Source organism: Pseudophryne corroboree, chromosome 2 (assembly GCF_028390025.1).
Source record: "Pseudophryne corroboree isolate aPseCor3 chromosome 2, aPseCor3.hap2, whole genome shotgun sequence".
Lineage (NCBI taxonomy): Eukaryota > Metazoa > Chordata > Amphibia > Anura > Myobatrachidae > Pseudophryne > Pseudophryne corroboree.
The window spans coordinates 888,397,612-888,417,970 of NC_086445.1; the positions used below are offsets into that span (position 1 = coordinate 888,397,612).

Consider the following 20,359-nt stretch of genomic DNA (forward strand, 5'->3'; position numbering starts at 1 on the left):
GTAAGTCTTGGAACAGACAGGGCCCTTGCTGCAGCAGGTCCTGTCTGAGCGGCAGAGGCCATGGGTCCTCTGAGATCATTTCTTGAAGTTCTGGGTACCAAGATCTTCTTGGCCAATCCGGAACCACGAGTATAGTTCTTACTCCTCTCCTTCTTATTATTCTCAGTACCTTGGGTATGAGAGACAGAAGAAGGAACACATACACCAACTGGTACACCCACGGTGTTAACAGAGCGTCCACAGCTATCGCCTGAGGGTCCCTTGACCTGGCGCAATAACATTTTAGCTTTTTGTTGAGGCGGGACGCCACCATGTCCACCTGTGGCCCTTCCCAATGGTGTACAATCATTTGGAAGACTTCTGGATGAAGTCCCCACTCTCCCGGGTGGAGGTCGTGTCTGCTGAGAAAGTCTGCTTCCCAGTTGTCCACTCCGGGAATGAACACTGCTAACAGTGCTAACACATGATTTTCCGCCCATCTGAGAATCCTTGTGCCATTGCCATCCTGCTTCTTGTGCCGCCCTGTCGGTTTACATGGGCGACCGCCGTGATGTTGTCTGACTAGATCAGCACCGTCTGGTTTTGAAGCAGGGGTCTTGCCTGACTTAGGGCATTGCAAATGGCCCTTAGTTCCAGAATATTTATGGGTAGGGAAGTCTCCTGACTTGACCATTGTCCTTGGAAGTTTCTTCCCATTTTGACTGCCCCCCAACCTCGAAGGCTGGCATCCGAGGTCACCAGGACCCAGTCCTGTATGCCGAATCTGCGGCCCTCTGGAAGATGAGCACTCTTCAGCCATCACAACAGCGACACCCTGGCCCTTGGAGACAGGGTTATCAGCCGATGCATCTGAAGATGCGATCCGGACCACCTGTCCAACAGATCCCACTGAAAGGTCCTTGCAGGGAACCCTCCGAATGGAATTGCTTCGTAAGAAGCCACCATCTTTCTCAGGACTCGCGTGCAATGGTGCACCGACACCTGTTTTGGTTTTAGGAGGTCTCTGACTAGAGATGACAACTCCTTGGCCTTCTCCGGGAGAAACACTTTTTTCTGTTATGTGTCGAGAACTTTCCCCAGGAACAGTAGACGCGTTGTAGGAACCAGCTGCGACTTCGGAATGTTCAGGATCCAGCCGTGCTGTTGTAGCACTGCCCCAGCTAGTGCTACTCCGATCAACAACTGTTCCCTGGACCTCGCCTTTATAAGAAGATCGTCCAAGTACGGGATAATTATAACTCCCTTCCTTCGAAGGAGTATCATCATCTCTGCCATTACCTTGGGAAATACCCTCGGTGCCGTGGACAGACCAACGGCAACGTCTGGAATTGGTAATGACAGTCCTGTACCACAATCTGAGGTACTCCTGGTGAAGGGGGTAAATGGGGACATGCAGGTACGCATCCTTGATGTCCAGTGATACCATATAATCCCCTTCGTCCAGGCTTGCAATAACCGCCCTGAGCGATTCCATTTTGAACTTGAACCTTCGTATATAAGTGTTCAAGGATTTCAATTTTAAAATGGATCTCACCGAACCGTCCGGTTTCGGTACCACAAACATTGTGGAATAGTAACCCCGTCCATTGAAGAAGGGGTACCTTGACTATCACCTGCTGCGACTACAGCTTGTGAATTGCCTCCAGCACTGCCTCCCTGTCTGAGGGAGCTGTCGGCAAGGCAGATTTGAGGAAACGGCGAGGGGGAGACGTCTCGAATTCCAGCTTGTACCCCTGAGATACTACCTGTAGAATCCAGGGATCCACCCGTGAGCGAGCCCACTGGTCGCTGAAATTCTTGAGACGGGCCCCCACCGTACCTGGCTCCGCCTGTGGAGCCCCAGCATCAAGCGGTGGACTTAGAGGAAGCGGGGGAGGACTTTTGTTCCTGGGAACTGGCTGTATGCTGCAGCTTTTTCCCTCTACCTCTGCCTCTGGGCAGAAAGGACGCGCCTTTAACCCGCTTGCCTTTCTGGGGCCGAAAGGACTGTACCTGATAATACGGTGCTTTCTTTGGCTGTGAGGGAACATGGGGCAAATTGTTGATTTCCCAGCTGTAGCTGTGGAAACGAGGTCCGAGAGACCATCCCCAAACAACTCCTCACCCTTGTAAGGCAAAACTTCCATGTGCCTTTTAGAATCAGCATCACCTGTCCACTGCCGAGTTCCTGGCAGAAATGGACATTGCGTTTATTTTAGATGCCAGTCGGCAATTATCCCTCTGTGCATCTCTCATGTATAAGACTGCGTCTTTAATATGCTCTATGGTTAGCAATATAGTGTCCCTGTCTAAGGTACAGAGAATCTGACCACGCAGCTGCAGCACTGCACATTCATGCTGAAGCAATAGCTGGTCTCAGTATAATGCCTGAGTGTGTATATACAGACTTCAGGATAGCCTCCTGCATTCTATCTGCAGGCTGAGACGGTAGTGCCACCTTCTTTGACAGACGTGTAAGCGCTTTATCCACCCTAGGGGATGTCTCCCAACGTGACCTATCCTCTGGCGGGAAAGGGTACGCCATTAGTAACCTTTTAGAAATTACCAGTTTCTTATCGGGGGGAAACTCACGCTTCTTCACACATTTAGTTCATCAGATGGGGGAAAAACCACTGGAAGCTTTTTTTCTCCCCAAACATAATACCCTTTTTTGTGGTACCTGGGGTAATATCAGAAATGTGCAACACATTTTTTATTGCCGTAATCATGTAACGGGTGGCTCTATTGGAATGTACAGTAGTCTCATCGTCGTCGACACTGGAGTCAGTATCCGTGTCGACATCTGTGTCTGCCATCTGAGGTAGTGGGCGTTTTAGGGCCCCTGATGGCTTTTGAGACGCCTGGGCAGGCACGGGCTGAGAAGCCGGCTGTCCCACATCTGCTATGTCGTCAAACCTTTCATGTAAGGAGTTGACACTGTCACGTAATTCCTTCCACATGTCCATCCACTCAGGTGTCGACCCCGCAGGGGGTGACATCACATTTATCGGCATCTGCTCCGCCTCCACATAAGCCTCCTCATCAAACATGTCGACACAGCCGTACCGACACACCGCACACACACAGGGAATGCTCTGACTGAGGACAGGACCCCACAAAGTCCTTTGGGGAGACAGAGAGAGAGTATGCCAGCACACACCAGAGCGCTATATAATGCAGGGATTCACACTACCCAGTGATTTTTCCCTTATAGCTGCTATAATACACAGATTTGCGCCTAAATTTAGTGCCCCCCCTCTTTTTTTAACCCTTTGAGTCTGAAAACTACAGGGGAGAGCCTGGGCAGCTGTCTTCCAGCTGCACTGTGAAGAGAAAATGGCGCCAGTGTGCTGAGGGAGATAGCCCCGCCCCTTTTTCGGCGGACTTCTCCCGCTCTTATAATCATAATGTGGCAGGGGTATTTTACACATATATAGCTTATTAGGCTATATTATGTGTGATTTGCCACTCTTAAGGTACTCTAATTGCTGCCCAGGGCGCCCCCCCACAGCGCCCTGCACCCATCAGTGACCGGAGTATGTGGTGTGCACAGGGAGCAATGGCGCACAGCTGCAGTGCTGTGCGCTACCTTAATGAAGACCGGAGTCTTCTGCCGCCGATTTCCTGGACGTTCTTCTTGCTTCTGGCTCTGTAAGGGGGACGGCGGCGCGGCTCCGGGACCGGACGACCGAGGCTGGGCCTGTGTTCTATCCCTCTGGAGCTAATGGTGTCCAGTAGCCTAAGAAGCCCAAGCTAGCTGCAAGCAGGTAGGTCCGCTTCTCTCCCCTAAGTCCCTCGTAGCAGTGAGTCTGTTGCCAGCAGATCTCACTGAAAATAAAAAACCTAAAATATACTTTCTTTTCTAGGAGCTCAGGAGAGCCCCTAGTGTGCATCCAGCTCAGCCGGGCACAAAATTCTAACTGAGGTCTGGAGGAGGGTCATAGAGGGAGGAGCCAGTGCACACCAGGTAGTCCTAAAGCTTTCTTTAGTTGTGCCCAGTCTCCCGCGGAGCCGCTATTCCCCATGGTCCTTACGGAGTTCCCAGCACCCACTAGGACGTCAGAGAAATAACACTGCCCAAGGAAAACTGTCATATTGACAAAGGCGGCCTGTATGTACTATGATCCATTCCAGTCGCACAGGCACAGCAGTATTGGCCATGGGTCATGAGGAGGAGGAGGATGTGGAAGTGAAGAAAAAAAATTAAGTGTGAAGTTGGGTGGACTGGACCGTGTAGGCTGGGTATGTGTAATTAGATAGCTTATGAAGCTTATGTCAGTGGTTGTAGGAGAGTTATGTGTGTGGGTGACTGGATGTAACCTGTGACAGACTGTAACATGATTTTGAGTCAAAACATATTGAATGTGGGGAACATAAGGACAATTTAGAGAGTCAAGGATGACACCACTTACACAGTGAGCTTGTGGGATTTATTGTTGAGACTTAGGGGTCTATTAATGAAGCAGTGAAAAGAGTGGAGAAGTGAGCCTGTGAAGAAGTTGCCCATGGCAACCAATCAGCTGCTCCGTCCAATTGTATATAATGCAAATTATAAATGTTACTTCAATGGTGATTGGTTGCCATGGGCAACTTTTACACTGGCTCACTTCTCCACACTTTTCACTGCTTCATAAATAGAGCCCTTAACAACAGTTCAGTTCAGGCATTCAGTGCCACAGACCAATACAGATCAGATATTCATAATAAATCTGGGGAGGTACATTGTCCACATATGGACTGATTATGAAGTTATTCAATGGGCCAAGCTGTACCAATAATATAAAACACTTTTTTAATCCTCCGGCTGCACAACAACTCCTAGTGTTCACTCTAGGCTGTTTTAGCAGGGCGCCGCGCCCTGCCCGTTTTTTTTAACAGGCAAAACCCGCCCTGCCCCTTTTGCGGCGCCCTGCTAGAACAGCCGCCCGCTCCCTGCCCTCCCGGCGTGTATAGATGCCGTGCGCATGCGCGTGGCATCCATTCACGCATTGGGAGAGGGCTAGGGGAAGCCCAGCACCGACGGAGGTGCTGGGCACGCCCCCAACAGTGACGTCGCCGGCCACAGACGCTCTCTATAGTAGCGTCTGTGGGCCACACCGCCCCTTAAAATGACGGAGGCGTGGCCACACCCCCTAATTTGCGTGGCCGCGCCCCCATTTTGGGCGCGCGCGCGTGCCCCCGGACTCCGGCGCCCTGCCCCATTTCACTCCTAGAGTGAACACTAAACTCCTTGTCATGAGAATCACTCAGTTGAGCTAAATAGCTATACAGTGCATTCTGAAAGTATTCACAGAGCTTCACTTTTTCCATTTTGTTGTTATGTTACAGTATTATTAAAAAATTGAATAAATTCATTTTTCCCCTCAAAATTCTACACACAATACCCCATAATGTCAATGTGAAAAAAGTTTTTTTTGTGATTTTTGCAAACTTATTAAAAATAAAAAACTAAGAAATCACATGTACAGAAGTATTCACAGCCTTTGCCATGAAGCTCAAAATTGAGCTCAGGTACATCCCGTTTCCACTGATCATCCTTGAGATGTTCCTACAGCTTAATTGGATTCAACCTGTGGTAAATTCAGTTGAATGGACATGATTTGGAAAGGCACACACCTGTCTATGGGGGTAATTCCAAGTTGATCGCAGCAGGAATTTAGTTAGCAATTGGGCAAAACCATGTGCACTGCAGGGGAGGCAGATTTAACATGTGCAGAGTTAGATTTGGGTGGGTTATTTTATTTCTGTGCAGGGTAAATACTGGCTGCTTTATTTTTACACGGCAAATTAGATTGCAGATTGAACACACCCCACCCAAATCTAACTCTCTCTGCACATGTTAAATCTGCCTCCCCTGCAGTGCACATGGTTTTGCCCAATTGCTAACTAAATTCCTGCTGCGATCAACTTGGAATTACCCCCTATATAAGGTCCCACACTTGACAGTGCATGTCTGAGCACAAACCAAGCATGAAGTCAAAGGAATTATCTGTAGACCTCTGTGACAGGATTGTCTCGAGACACAAATCTGGGGAAGGGTACAGATAAATATCTGCTGCTTTGAAGGTCCCAATGAGCACAGTGGCCTCCATCATCCGTAAATGGAAAAAGTTCAAAACCACCAGGACTCTTCATAGAGCTGGCTGGCTGTCTAAACTGAGTGATCGGGGGAGAAGGGTCCTAGTCAGGGAGGTGACCAAGAACCCGATGGTCACTCTGTCAGAGCTACAGCATTCCTTTGTGGAGAAAGGAGAACCTTCCAGAAGGATAACCATCTCTGCAGCAATCCACCAATCAGGCCTGTATGGTAGAGTGGCCAGACGGAAGCCACTCCTTAGTAAAAAAGCACATGGCAGCCCGTCTGTAGTTTGCCAAAATGCACCTGAAGGACTCTCAGACCATGAGAAACAAAATGCCCTGGTCTGATGTGACAAAGATTGAACTCTGTGGCATGAATGCCAGGCGTCATGTCTGGAGGAAACCAGGCACCGCTCATCGCCAGGCCAATACCATCCCTACAGTGAAACATGGTGGTGGCAGCATCATGCTGTGGGGATGTTTTTCAGCGCCAGGAACTGGAAGACTAGTCAGGATTAGAGGGGAATATGAATGCAGCAATGTAGAGACATCCTGGATGAAAACTTGCTCCAGAATGCACTTGACTTCAGACTGAGGCGACGGTTCATCTTTCAGCAGGACAACCACCCTAAGCACACAGCTAAGATATCAAAGGAGTGGCTTCAGGACAACTCTGTGAACGTCCTTGAGTGGCCCAGCCAGAGCCCAGACTTGAATCCGATTGAACATCTCTAGAGAGATCGGAATTGGCTGTGCACTGACGCTTCCCATCCAACCTGATGGAGCTTGAAAGGTGCTGTAAAGAGGAATGGGTAAAACTGGCCAAAGATAGGTGTGCCAAGCTTGTGGCATCATATTCAAAAATACTTGAGGCTGTAATTGCTGCCAAAAGGTGCATCAACAAAGTATTGAGCAAAGGCGGTGAATACTTATGTACATGTGATTTCTTAATTTTTTATTTTTTAATAAATTTGCAAAAATCTCAAAAAACATGCAAAAATCTCAAAAAACATGTTGTCATTATGGGGTATTATGCGTAGAATTTTGAGGGAAAAAATGAATTTATTCCAGTTTGGAATAAGGCTGTAACATAAAATGTGGAAAAAGAGAAGCGTTGTGAATACTTCCAGGATTCACTGTATATTATAATATGCATCCTTACAGATTCATTTTTTGCAGTAGTACTGTACTACTAATACTTACTTGTATCAGCCAGGTTGTATCATATTAGTGATTTATTGTACTCTTTAATACTGTATTTTTTATACTGTACATTTTTATCAAGCCTCTCTGGCCCTAGAATAGATATGCTTGCCTGTTGCTGCATCACAGGCTTTTTTGCCTGCCAAGTAGGTATATTTCTGTTACAGTGAACTCTGCAGGGAGTGACCTGAGTGATCTGGGTCCATTAAAAAGGAGGGGGTGGGGGGTGCAAGGCTTGGACATGAGAGAATAATAGTTTTATTTTATCAGTATGTACTACTAGTATGTATGTGTACATATATGTACATTACTTTTTACATCTTGTTGTGTGAAGTGAACATTAACTACTACTTGCTTAAGTAGGGTAAGGTTTTCAAATTTTTAATTAAAGAACGGTAAAGTTATGACTGAATCATTGACTAAAATTAGACTAAAATGTTATCCGAGATCCACTGACTAAATATTGACTAAGACAAAAAGAAATGAAGACTACAGAATGTGACTTTTAATGTAGTCAAATTTTAAGAACATAAGACTAAAACTAAATTTAAAATCCTTGAAAAAATTAACATTGGCCCCAAGCTCATACCTAAAACTAATAAGAGCGCCCCATCAGGGTCATATTGTGTAACTGCCATAATTGTCTCAGGACAGAACAAGAACTGCAATTACACACCAACACACAGAAAATATGTAGCATTTTTGGCTGAGTGACAGTGTATTGCAGATAACTATATCCACATTGCACTTGAGACAAGTGGGCAGACAGTCTTATCTTTCCTCTGGTTGCAGCTCCTTAAAGGATGTTGGAGGGTAAAAAGTCTTCTACAAATATGTAAAGCAAAATAACGGATGCATTCCACAAATACTTTGAATTGTCCCGCTCAAGGTCTCAATGGGAATAGTCTATGCTATATAGATTGAAGACAAAGTGGAGAGAAGATAATCTTACCAGTTTCATAGAGACATACTTTTTCTCTTACTGTATTCATGAGGAGAAAAATGTTTTATGTATTTATTTTCTTTTATTCCTTGTGGGACATTAAACCAGTGGCTGCTAGCATTCACAGATTTGACATGTACAGTATGCCTTTTGTTAGATGAGGGAACTGAAAGAAATTTCCCTGCATAAATGTCAGCAATCTCTAAAACCTTTCAGCTGATTCTTTCTCCAGTTTATATTCAGATATTTAAGTGTAGCAATTGTACAGCCCCATGGCCCTCCTTACATGTTGTATGCAATATAAGAAGAAACTAGTGTGACTCCAGCTGTTCAACTACAATTCAGAGTATGGCAGACACAAGCTCATGCTGAGCCTTGTAGTTCAGAAGGAGCTGCCTACCTGTTTAGGTAGTGTGCAGAACGATCAGGTAGCTTGCGGCAGGGGGTTGCATAGAAATCTGGTGACTCTAATTGTGGGGGGAGACTCTCCCCTGTGACCCTGTACTTTTGCTTTCTGAAATGTTACTTAAAAGAAAACGCCCTTATGTATGGAACTATGTGCTTTGAAATGTGATCATATTCATCCATTGCGGTGACTTTCCACCTTGTCACTATCTCAATATAATTTCTTTCTGTGATGTAACTTTCACATCTTGAATTAAACTGGGGGAACGGAGCAGAGGCAAGTCACAAGCAGTGTTCAAAGTTGCCAACAGGAGACTACATTGTGGCACATCAAGGGTAAAGGTTGGAGCCCCTAGTTTTGGGATAACAGCACCAAGCTGCACATTCCCACATCAGACAGAAGTCTGTGAAAGCTTAGTATAGTTGTTACGCACATGAAGTACTGCAGTGTAGCAGGAGCGGTCAGGAGGGAATGTGTGTTTCAGTTACATTCCTTGTATACAGCAGCTCTCAGTTTCTAAACCCTTCATACTATGATCACAGGCTATTGATTGCTGCAGCTAAAACTCAGCTAATCACCAGCAGGATTAGATGTACTCTACACAGGGAGGCTATTGATCTGAATTCCTTTATTTATCAAAAACGAGAGTGATTAATATTTTGGCTACCAGACATTCTCTGATATACTAGTTATTCTTCAAGTTATTTACAAACAACGTCATCATATGTCTGAAAAAGCCATAGGTTTAATGGTCATCCCTCACACTGGCATACCTGCGGAATCTTTCTCTTTTACGGCTGATTAAAAACAAACAGGAACTTTTATCTTCCTAACACAGCAATATTTTTATTGTCACTTTGTAGTATTGCTTCTTATAGTCAACCTGTTGAGCCTTATACATGGACTGCCAAGCTGAGGCCTCCCCCCCTGATGAAATACAGCCCCTGTCCGGAATTGCTCTGAATAGCTCTGTCCGTAGATGGAGTATGCCAGCCTTGGGAATCTCCCTTGGCGTAGTGTTCTTACTGCCAGGCTGCCACTCTCGGTGGTAAGCCTCCAGTGCCTCCTGAGAGATGGCAGTGATGTCAAAATACAGAACCTTGAGTTGCAGACTATAATTCCTCTGTACGCAACATTTGTAACAAAGCTAATAATTCTGTTCTACTACTTGAAGCCAAAAACACCTGTTGCAAGAACTATGAATTTCAGTGACACCTGTGTGTCTTTGGGGAAGGGGTACAGCCAGATGTCATCTAGGCCGAACGTGCTAAGCTTGTAGCCAAAAATACTACAATCATCGTGATGCTCTGCAAGCACAATACCACTAAAAAGTGTTTGTCTTCACCTTGTAATATGGGGGCAAAAGTATTATATCTCGACACTTACTATACATCTGCATTAAATGACATGCTGCACTGCCACTTAGCAATGAGAGGCATTAAAGAGAGTCACCAGAATAACACCCTCCTGCCTGTATCACATCAGCCTAGTGCTGATGCAATACGGAACTGCTCCCAGCAGGCGCACTGCGCATACGTGAATTATCACATTGTGAATTCCAAATGTGTGAATAAGGCCGGAGTTGACGACGGGACTTGTAAGTACCACACAGCGCCATTTGTTAGTAAGTGCCTATAATGCTTTGCCACAAGCCAAAGGTGCTGCTGGGGAAATCAGACTTCGCCACGGTCAGCCTTTTAGTACATTGCAGAGAAGTGGTAATAACTATCAAGAAATCTGGTGAGCTCAGCATTCAGGATGGGGTGGGCAAAATACCCTAAAACTGCAAAATTTGCATGTGTTATTAGCGGGGGTAAGTGGAACATCTTCTACATTAACACTCAATACAATACTTCCATAGGAGATATACAGTGATCATACAGAGTTCAGGGACCCATCAAATGTTAAAGTTCTTATCTCAAAGTTTCTAGGTACCATTATAATTTATGACACAAAGAGCAATATAAGTCCCTAAGACTTTCCCTGCATCCACATGTCTGCACGTGTTCCCACTGACTGTTACCCCAGAGCAGGAACTTTCTTCTCTCTGGTCCATGTACTCCCAGTGCTAGACAAACAGACTGGCACCCTATCCGATCTCTTATGGGCTCCAACTCCTTGGCATGCTCCTGCAGAAGTGCTCTCCTATGGGTCCGTTTACGCTGTTCTTACAGGCTGGCTGTGCTTCCTCCACCCTCACCAACACCATTCTTCTGCTGCTCTTTCTTACTCCGACTGATGGGAGATGTGGTCTACGGCAGCACCACTACATAATTGCATGTTGCGGTTCCAGTGTATAGTGCACATGGTGACAGCACTTTACGGCTTCTTGTGGAACCTGGACATTTTTTGTAAACGAGCCCCCTGACTTCCTACTCATGTAAATTATATGATATGAGTTTAAGACTAGTCTGTTTAGTGGGAGGCATCGTTTTGCTCATAGCCTGTAAAGTATAATAAAATTATGTCTAGCATGTAGGTAAATACATTCTGTAAATGTTAGAGTGCCATTAAACCCGTACTGGCAAAGCGTGTCTGCTAAATCAGAGTCTTCTCTTCAATTATATTGGGAAACATTAATTTATAGTAAACAGCCAACAGGATAAAAATAAAAATTAATTTGTAAATAAACAGGGGTGGGCTCTCCAGTGTCTATCCAAAAAGTTGTTGTGGACAAACTGCCATAGTCTCCACACTTTGGTGGCAGCTATAATTTAGAAAAGGAACAGGAAACAGATAATGGCCCCAATTTATCAAGCTTGCAGTGATAAATAGCACGGGGAAAAAGTACCAACCAATCGGCTCCTAACTGCCATGTTACAGGCTGTGTTTGAAAAATGGCAGTTAGGAGCTGGTTGGCTGGTACTTTATCACCGTACTATTTATCACTCTCCAAGGCTTGATAAATCTGGACCAATGAGAGATAAAGACATTCAGAGAACCCACTGACTATAATGTGGTAATCAAAGCTATTGCTGAGTGCATTAAGCCCATAATTACTGCAATGGGATATGTTAATTAGGCTCTTATTTTTGCACAACTTTTGCTAATTACAACTAGTCCTGTATTCTACCTGTAATCTAAAACATTACTTCTAACCATAAAATTTACCTGCGACATTGCTCCAAACATGTTCTTTGCTGTAATAGTCATGGACTGTAGGGGGCGCCGCTTCTCCTTCATTCCCACCCTATCCCAGTCAGGCGTGGCATTTATGTTGATTTCAACCTGCTTAAGGGGCATCCTCTTCCGTAGGGACATGCGCAGTGTATTGAGGGAGCTTGAGGAGGAGATTTTCCGGAACTTGTCTTGTTGAGGACTCTCTAATTCATCAATATTCTCCAAGATATTGTGACTCCTCCAGCTAACACTTTGCAAAATTGAAGACATCTTTCTGTTTTCTTGAAAAACACTGTAACATATATATAATATAGGACATAAAAATAAATTCACAAAAATTTAATAAAAAAAACATAGGCTCACAACGCACAGATAATAGATTACACATAAAATGCAATTTGGTTTTTAAGCAAAATAAGTTTTGTAATGTACAGTGTATGAAGCACCTCCTGTGGTATAAATACTTACCACTGGGCGAGCTGTTGACTTGTGTTAGACGTGAAGGGGCCCATTTATCAATAACTGCATAAGCAATATGAGCACCCAGAATCCCATTGCAATATGCAATTCTTATGGCGGGATGTATAGTACTGGGCACCCGCAGGGACAGGGGCTCCCAAAAGAGCCCATCTCTACAATGAACTCCGTGTGCTGCCGGAGATCCTGTATGCGGCAGCCATTGCCGGGGGAGGGTTACGGGGAAGAGGGGTGGGCACCCCCTCATGGCTATCTATGCGAAGTGTAGCCCATAGGCTTTGCATTCCATACATTGGTAAATCTGGAAGCATTGCATCCCCAATAATGGCCCACAACTAAGGCTCTGTCAGATCAGCACTGGTATTAGACTGTAATACAACACGGCTTGCATTTCAGTTCTCCTAGGCCAGTGTTTTTCAACCACTGTGCCGTGGCACACTAGTGTGCCATGAGCAGTCTCCAGGTGTGCCGCCGTAGAAGCACAGCCAGGCCCGTCAGTGTTTTGCCGCTACTGAGGCCCTGGAACAATCAGTACTGGCGGGTTTAGTGGTTCCAGAGCCAGTTCTAATTTTGGGCCCAGGTAGTGTTGGGCTCTTCTAGCTTTCTCAGATGTGGCTCAGGCGTTACCTATGGAGAAGCTGCGACATGACGTCCTAGGACACGCAGCGGCACCATGCATCACCATTATATTTGAGTGTGCCTGGGTAATATTTAAATCTTGTTCAGTGTGCCGAGAGTTGTAAAAGGTTGAAAATCTCTGTTCTAGGCTATCAACAGAACAAACATACTGACACGTAAGAAGCTGTGGTAGGTGTTTTTGATTGCTTTATAGAAAAGTGAACAAAATGAACTGGATTAGGGTCGAGACTTTCAGATGCTTCTGTGGGTGTAGAGCAGAAAGTGAGAAATGCAATCTTGCTATTGCATAGGTGGCACACGACAGACTGGGACAACCACATGGAAATAGCACACACTGCTGGCCAGTAGAGCAGGGAAGAAATAAGGGTAGGGGGACTTTAGAGTGTCAAAGAGAAGATGGTTTTGAAGGCCAAATTGTAAACATAACATGTTAAAAGGTAGCTCCTCTCAGAGTAATATTATCCAGTTCCAAACATTACTCTGGTTAATACAGCTCACAGAAGTAACACTAACTGGATACTTAAAAAAATAAAATAAAAAAATAAATCTATTCTGCCTGAAGTTGTATGTTGGAACATTAATAACTTACTGATAAGCAACTTTCCCTAGCAACAATGTTGATACACTATAGCCTCTGCAGATGGGTTGGAATAATGAGTTACAGGTTCTGTGAGGTGGTTATTTGCTTTTTGTTCTAACATTGCCACAAAAGCAGATTTTGAAATTCCACCATACGCAGAACACGAGGAAAAGCTGTGCAAATCATGTGATACAAGCTATGGCAGAGGGAGAAGGAGAATGTAGCGATGTCCTGCAGGGATTGTATCATTATATTTCTACGCAGCTGCTGCAATGTTACGTCTGCATCTCTCTACCATGACATGCAGTATAGACCTCAGAAATAAACATCTCAAAGCAGGATAGACAAAATAGATATTAAAATATAAATACATTTTGCATATTATTCTACCTCCTATTGTAAAATGTAAGAAATTTAGAAGCCACCGAGGAGTACCGTGACAATATAAAAAACATAAGTCTTTTTGCCGAGTGCTATTACTGTATATAGGTAACAGGGGTGTGGTATAATAGACAGTGTCTAGTTAGACAGTCAATAGACAGACACCACATGTTAGACAGTACAAAAGGTCGACGTGGTCAAAAGGTAGACATGAAAAAGGTAGACAGTACAAAGGTCGACATGGTGAAAAGATTGACAAGAAAATTGTCAACATAAAGTTAGACACCTTTTTTTTGCATTTTTGGGGTTTGTGTGGATAGTTTTGTCATCTGGGACCCCTAATTGTAGAAAAGGCTGCACTCGCCACAAGGTTTATAACCAACTCTATGCTGACATGGATAGAGAAGGTTTGAAAAAGTCCAAAAACATGTAAAAAAAAAAATTTAAAAAGCGGTTTCTACCTTTTTTCGTGTCGATCTTTTGACCATGTCGACCATTTGTACTGTCTACGTTTTTCATGTCGACCTTTTGACCCTGACGACCTAATGTCTGTAACATATGGTGTCCACCTATTGACTGTCTAACTAGATACTGTCTATGTGTCATCCGGATACAAGGTGACAGCACTCTGGCTCATATTCTAGCATTCTTTATATTTCTCAGTACAAGATACAAGAAGTGGAGGTGGTAGAGTGCAAATCTGTAGAGCAATTTAAACAAGCTTGGGATAGGCATAAAAATATCCTTACAAAGAATTAAGGTTCAAAAAGGGTTGAGATTACCTAAAGGATAAAAAAAAGGGGGCAGACTAGATGGGCCAAGTGGTTCTTATCTGCCGTCAAATTCTATGTTAAGATAAAATGTTATTTGTAATAGACAATTTGAAAACAAGCATTTGACAAAAAAACGACAAAAACAAATTAGTACTGAGCTGAAGACATTAAATATAAAAGTATCCTCCGAAGGACGAGAACATAAAGATGGTCATTTTTTGGTGCTCATTTGAGACTGTGTTGCAATCCTAAAATTCCTACAGCAGGTACACACTTCTGTACATGACACTATGAAGGTAAAGGCAGCTACTTACTGTACTTATCAAAGCATATTCGAGTAAGGTCGGCGCAGACAGTACTGCACTAGGAGGCAGAAACAAGAAACTAATACCCCTTTCACATTAGATGAGCCGGGTCGAATCCGGAAATTTGCACATGGGTGCGACCTGACTTGAGACCCATTTCAGACTTGCGGCCAGACCCGATATATTTCTGGGTTGGTGAAGTCACCGCCAACGCTACAGCAGGCGGTGCTTGGAGATGATCATCTACAAGGGCTGCCTCCTTCTATGCAGAGGACGGGTGTTGGGTTGCCTTGACACTGCGCTACATCCCGGGACGATATCAGCTTCAACCTAGGTTGCGAAATTTATGCTCGTCTGAAAGGGGTATTAGTGATCATATATGCAATCACTTCTTACTGATTGCAGGGACATCCTTTTGGAGGCCCTGTCCTGGCGACTCTGCAGCCTGACCCTAAAACGCCCCCACAGCCTTACACTCCCCGCTGGCGCTTAAGCCTAACCCCTCCCCCTTCCCGCAGTCTAACCCAAACCGAGGGTGCCTAATCATGACTCTCTCCCCCCCCCCCCCCCCCCCAGCTTACCTCTCCGCATCCAGCATACGTTTATTCGGGATCCAGACTGTCTGGATTCTGGCAGTGGGTTCGTGAACCTTGTCGGGATGCCGATGCCAGTATTCTGAGCAGTGTCGGAATTCCGGCATCAGCATTCAGACGGCCAGGATCCCGACTGGATCCTGTTAACAGTCCTACCTCTGCAAATCAAGGTAAGCAAGTGCGAGTTTAAGAAATTATAAGCAGTTTATTTTGGAACTTGGTAATACCCCTTTCACGCCCCACAAATAACCCGGTATATTGCCAGGTCAACGCGGGTCTATCTTCATTCTGCACTATATTTGCCATTTTAGTAGATTTATTGTCAATAAACACAGCAGTGTTGTGTCACTGAAGTACAGTAGAACGCAGAATACTTTAGAAGATTGGTTCCCAAACTTTTGCGCCCTAGAGCATCAGAATTTTTTTCATGGCACCCCTAAGGCAAAAGTTTCTTATTGAGAAATTTAGAAAGGAATTTAATTGTGTTTTTGGTCATCAAAAGGGTTCAACTATGTTGACAGGAACAGGATTTGCTTGTGTTTGTCCATATATTTTATTAAAGACAGCCACCAGCACTGGTTTAGCCTATTTCAATGAGGGATGCGGTCAATTTACCAACAATCAAAATCCCGACGGTCAAAATCCCGACAACCATTGACCGATGGTCAAAATCCCGACAACCATTGACCGATGGTCAAAATCCCTACAACCATTGACCGATGGTCAAAATCCCTACAAGGTCAAAAAGTCGACGTGAGTTTTTCATTGAAAACGACTTGTTTATACTTTACCATCCCAGTGGACCTGGAGGGGGAATATAATAGTGTGCCGAGCGCAGGCAAGCACAGTGTCCGAAGAATGGCGACCGCAGCGAGACATATGAGGGGACGCGGTACACTTATAGGGTGTCCATGTCAACATACACACCAAAAAACAATGAAAAACTTATGTCGACTTTTTCACCTGTCGACATTTTAAATGTCTGTATTTCATACTTGCCTACCTGACCCTCTCCATGAGGGAGAAAATGCTCTGTTCCTGGACTTTCCTGGTAATGTATGATTGCCATCACCTGTGGTGAAACACCTTTCTTATCAATTAACTAGCTCACCACAGGTGATGGCAATCATACATTACCAGGAAAGTCCAGGAACAGAGCATTTTCTGCCTCATGGAGAGGGTCAGGTAGGCAAGTATGCTGTATTTTGACCTTGTCTGGATTTTGATTGTAGGTATTCCATACTGATCCCTTACAACAGAGGTTCTCAAACTCGGTCCTCGGGGGCACACACAGTGCATGTTTTGCAGGTAACCCAGCAGGTGCACAGGTGTATTAATTACTCACTGACATTTTAAAAAGGTCAACAGGTGGAGCTAATTATTTCACTTGCGATTCTGTGAGGAGACCTGCAAAACATGCACTGTGTGTGCCCCCGAGGACAGAGTTTGAGAACCTCTGCCTTACAATAACCATAAATAATTTAAATTGGTCCTGGACCACCAATCCAAGGAACCCCTGCAAGTGCACTGAGGCACCCCAGGGTGACTAGGGCACACAGCTTGAGACCCACTGCGCTAGACCACATTTCACCAGCAGTACATGCAAACTTTCATGCAGTGAATATTTTGTAGATCGGGTTTGATCTTGACATTGATACACAGTATGTATACATAAGATGCTCATATTTGGATACATAAAACACCAAAAACAATGGACACTTTTTGAGCGCAAGTCAGTACAAACAACAAATATAGAACAAATGTCACATTACATATATCTGGCAGATTTTTATTTTACTTTTGAAAACTGAAATTAGTTTCTCTTGAAAGAAAAATCAGCACAGATATATCATGGGTGTCATTAAATATATAACACGCAACTAGAAAACAACAAGTGTATGGTTAAGGGCTCTGAAAAGGCGTTCAATGAACATTCCAAGCATGCATCAATTACCATATACCCCTGCCCACGATGGTAACCGTATTACACGTAGCATATACATCTGCCCACATGAGGGTATTACACGTAGCATGTACACCTGCCCACATGAGGGTATTACACATGGGATCCGGTCTGAAGATCGACAGTGTCTAGGTCGACCACTATAGGTCGACAGTCACTAGGTCGACATGGATGGAAGGTCGACAGGGTTTCTAGGTCGACATGTGCTAGGTCTAAAGGTCGACATGAGTTTTTCACATTTTTTTGGGGGGGGGGATTTTTTCATACTTAACGATCCACGTGGACTACGATTGGAACGGTAAAGTGTGCCGAGCGAAGGCACCATGCCCGAAGCATGGCGAGCGAAGCGGGCCATGCGACGGGACGCGGTGCACTAATTTGGGATCCCGGTCACTCTACGAAGAAAACGACACCAAAAAAAAAAAAAATTTCCTCATGTCGACCTTTAGACCTGTCGACCTAGCACATGTCGACCTAGAAACCCTGTCGACCTTCCATCCATGTCGACCTAGTGAATGTCGACCTAAACATTGTCAATAAAACGAACCACACCCATTACACATAACACACATTGTATACAAATATGAATATTAGCAAATACAATAATTAGGTCTGGATTAATAAATCTCCATTAAAAGTGGTGTCCAGGAAAACAAAGTGGAACAAAACAGGGACAGGTCAGTGTGCAGAAAGCAGCCTAGTTGTTCACATATGGTTACTATAAGTATGCAGTGTAGAAGTATCCAGCTACTCACTGGAGCTGTACCGTTACTACAATAAAACACCCCTTTGGTGCATTATACGTCAGTCATGTACTACTTTATTTTTCATGGCTACGAACAGCATAGATAGAACAGTCACTACTAGGAAGGAACACCCAGCTCTGGGACAAAGGGCTGGGCTGGATCAGAGCGCAGAGTGCATTCTGTACATTGCTGGCAATCAGCGGCTGTACTGTATGCAGAGAGCGCAGAGCACGTCACCCGCACCCTGGCTACACGCTACAGCCATAACATCATACATATACCATACATAACGATACACATATACACTCACCGGGCACTTATCACACGGGCTCCAGGACTCTTCTGTTCAGTCTGCGTTCAATTCTGCCGCGCTGCCAACCCCGGCTCCGCCCCTCCAGCTTCCCATTGGAGGCCTCTTGCCAGAGAGATTAACCCTCCCGGCGCCTCACTGCTGGGTGGCTCTGCGGCTGCAGCTCCACGGTTTTCCGCACGGCCCGGGAGTTACAGGGTTACACGGGGAACAGTGTCACTCTCTGGGCGGAAGAGGGTTTGGGAGAGGAAAGAGGTGTTCCCAAATACATACTGTATAGCTGCAGCCTGCCAGCACTAGTGCTGCGATCCCAGCCAGGGCGGAAAATTCAAAAACGTTCCTCATCCCACTCAGAGAGAAGACAGACACAGGCCTCCGGAGAGGATGCTGCTGCTGCCCCAATCATGGCAGTATGGTAGCGTCTAGTTTCTCTTCGCATAGACACAACCGTGGCAGTATGGTCCTTTGCACTATGCTTCATAAATAGTGTTTCTCTAATGTCCTAGTGGATGCTGGGGACTCCGTAAGGACCATGGGGAATAGACGGGCTCCGCAGGAGACATGGGCACTTTAAGAAAGAATTTAGATTCTGGTGTGCTCTGGCTCCTCCCTCTATGTCCCTCCTCCAGACCTCAGTTTGAATCTGTGCCCGGACGATCTGGGTGCTGTTCATTGAGCTCTCCTGAGCTTGCTGTAAGAAAGTATTTTGTTAGGTTTTTTATTTTCAGGGAGCTCTGCTGGCAACAGACTCCCTGCATCTGGGACTGAGGGGAGAGAAGCAGCCCTACTCTCTGAAGATAGGTCGTGCTTCTTAGGCTACTGGACACCATTAGCTCCAGAGGGATCGTACACAGGATCTCACCCTCGTCGTCCGATCCCAGAGCCGCGCCACCGTCCCCCTCGCAAAGCCGGAAGACAGAAGCCGGGTGAGCATAAGAAGCAAGAAGACTTCGAAATCGGCGGCAGAAGACTCCTGTCTTCACTGAGGTAGCGCACAGCACTGCAGCTGTGCGCCATTGCTCCCACACACATCTCACATACTCCGGTCACTGTAAGGGTGCAGGGGGGGGGGCGCCCTGGGCAGCAATTGGGACCTCTTTGGCAAAAGTTTAGCATATATACAGTTGGGCACTGTATATATGTATGAGCCCCCGCCAAGAAAATTTATATTTAAGCGAGGGGGCGGGGCTTCTTCAGCACTCACCAGCGCCATGTTTTTTCTCCACAGCACCGCTGAGAGGAAGCTCCCCAGTCTCTCCCCTGCAGTTACACGGTAGAAGAGGGTAAAAAGAGAGGGGGGGGGGCACATAATTAGGCGCAAAAATCAATATAAACAGCAGCTACTGGGTTAACATTAAGTTACTGTGTTATTCCTGGGTTAATAGCGCTGGGGTGTGTGCTGGCATACTCTCTCTCTGTCTCCCCAAAGGGCCTTATGGGGGAATTGTCTTCAGATGAGCATTCCCTGAGTGTGTGGTGTGTCGGTACGTGTGTGTCGACATGTCTGAGCTAAAAGGCTCCCCTAAGGAGGAGATGGAGCAAATGTGTGTGTGTGTGAGGGTGTCTCCCTCGACAACGCAGACACCTGTTTGGATATGTGTAATTAAGTGCTAAGGTGAATTTATTGCACAAAAGATTAGAGAACAGACAGGGAATCTACCCATGTCTGTCCCTATGTCGCAGAGACCTTCAGAGTCTCTCAATGATCACTATCCAAAATAATAGACACTGATATCGACACGGAGTCTGACTCCAGTGTCGACTACGATAATGCAAAGTTACAGCCAAAATGGCAGAAAAGTATTCAATATATGATTATTGTAATAAAAGATGATTTGCATATCACTGATGACTCATCTGTCC

At 45.3% G+C, this 20,359-nt stretch overlaps 1 protein-coding gene across 2 annotated transcripts in view; it reads right to left on the reverse strand.

Moving 5' to 3' along the window:
* PIMREG (PICALM interacting mitotic regulator) overlaps positions 1 to 18,668 on the reverse strand; it is a 55,544-nt gene extending 36,876 nt beyond the window's left edge. Inside the window, exons 1-2 of one of the 2 annotated variants that reach the window (XM_063956003.1) lie at positions 18,497 to 18,665; positions 11,721 to 12,021 (exon numbers count right to left, since the gene is read on the reverse strand). In XM_063956003.1, the coding sequence (XP_063812073.1) occupies positions 11,721 to 11,999 (279 nt within the window). In that variant the 5' untranslated portion in view covers positions 12,000 to 12,021; positions 18,497 to 18,665. Of the gene's footprint in view, positions 1 to 11,720; positions 12,022 to 18,496 lie in introns of both variants that reach the window. The other variant, XM_063956004.1, reaches the window with a different exon arrangement.
* Between the last annotated feature and the right edge of the window lie 1,691 nt (positions 18,669 to 20,359).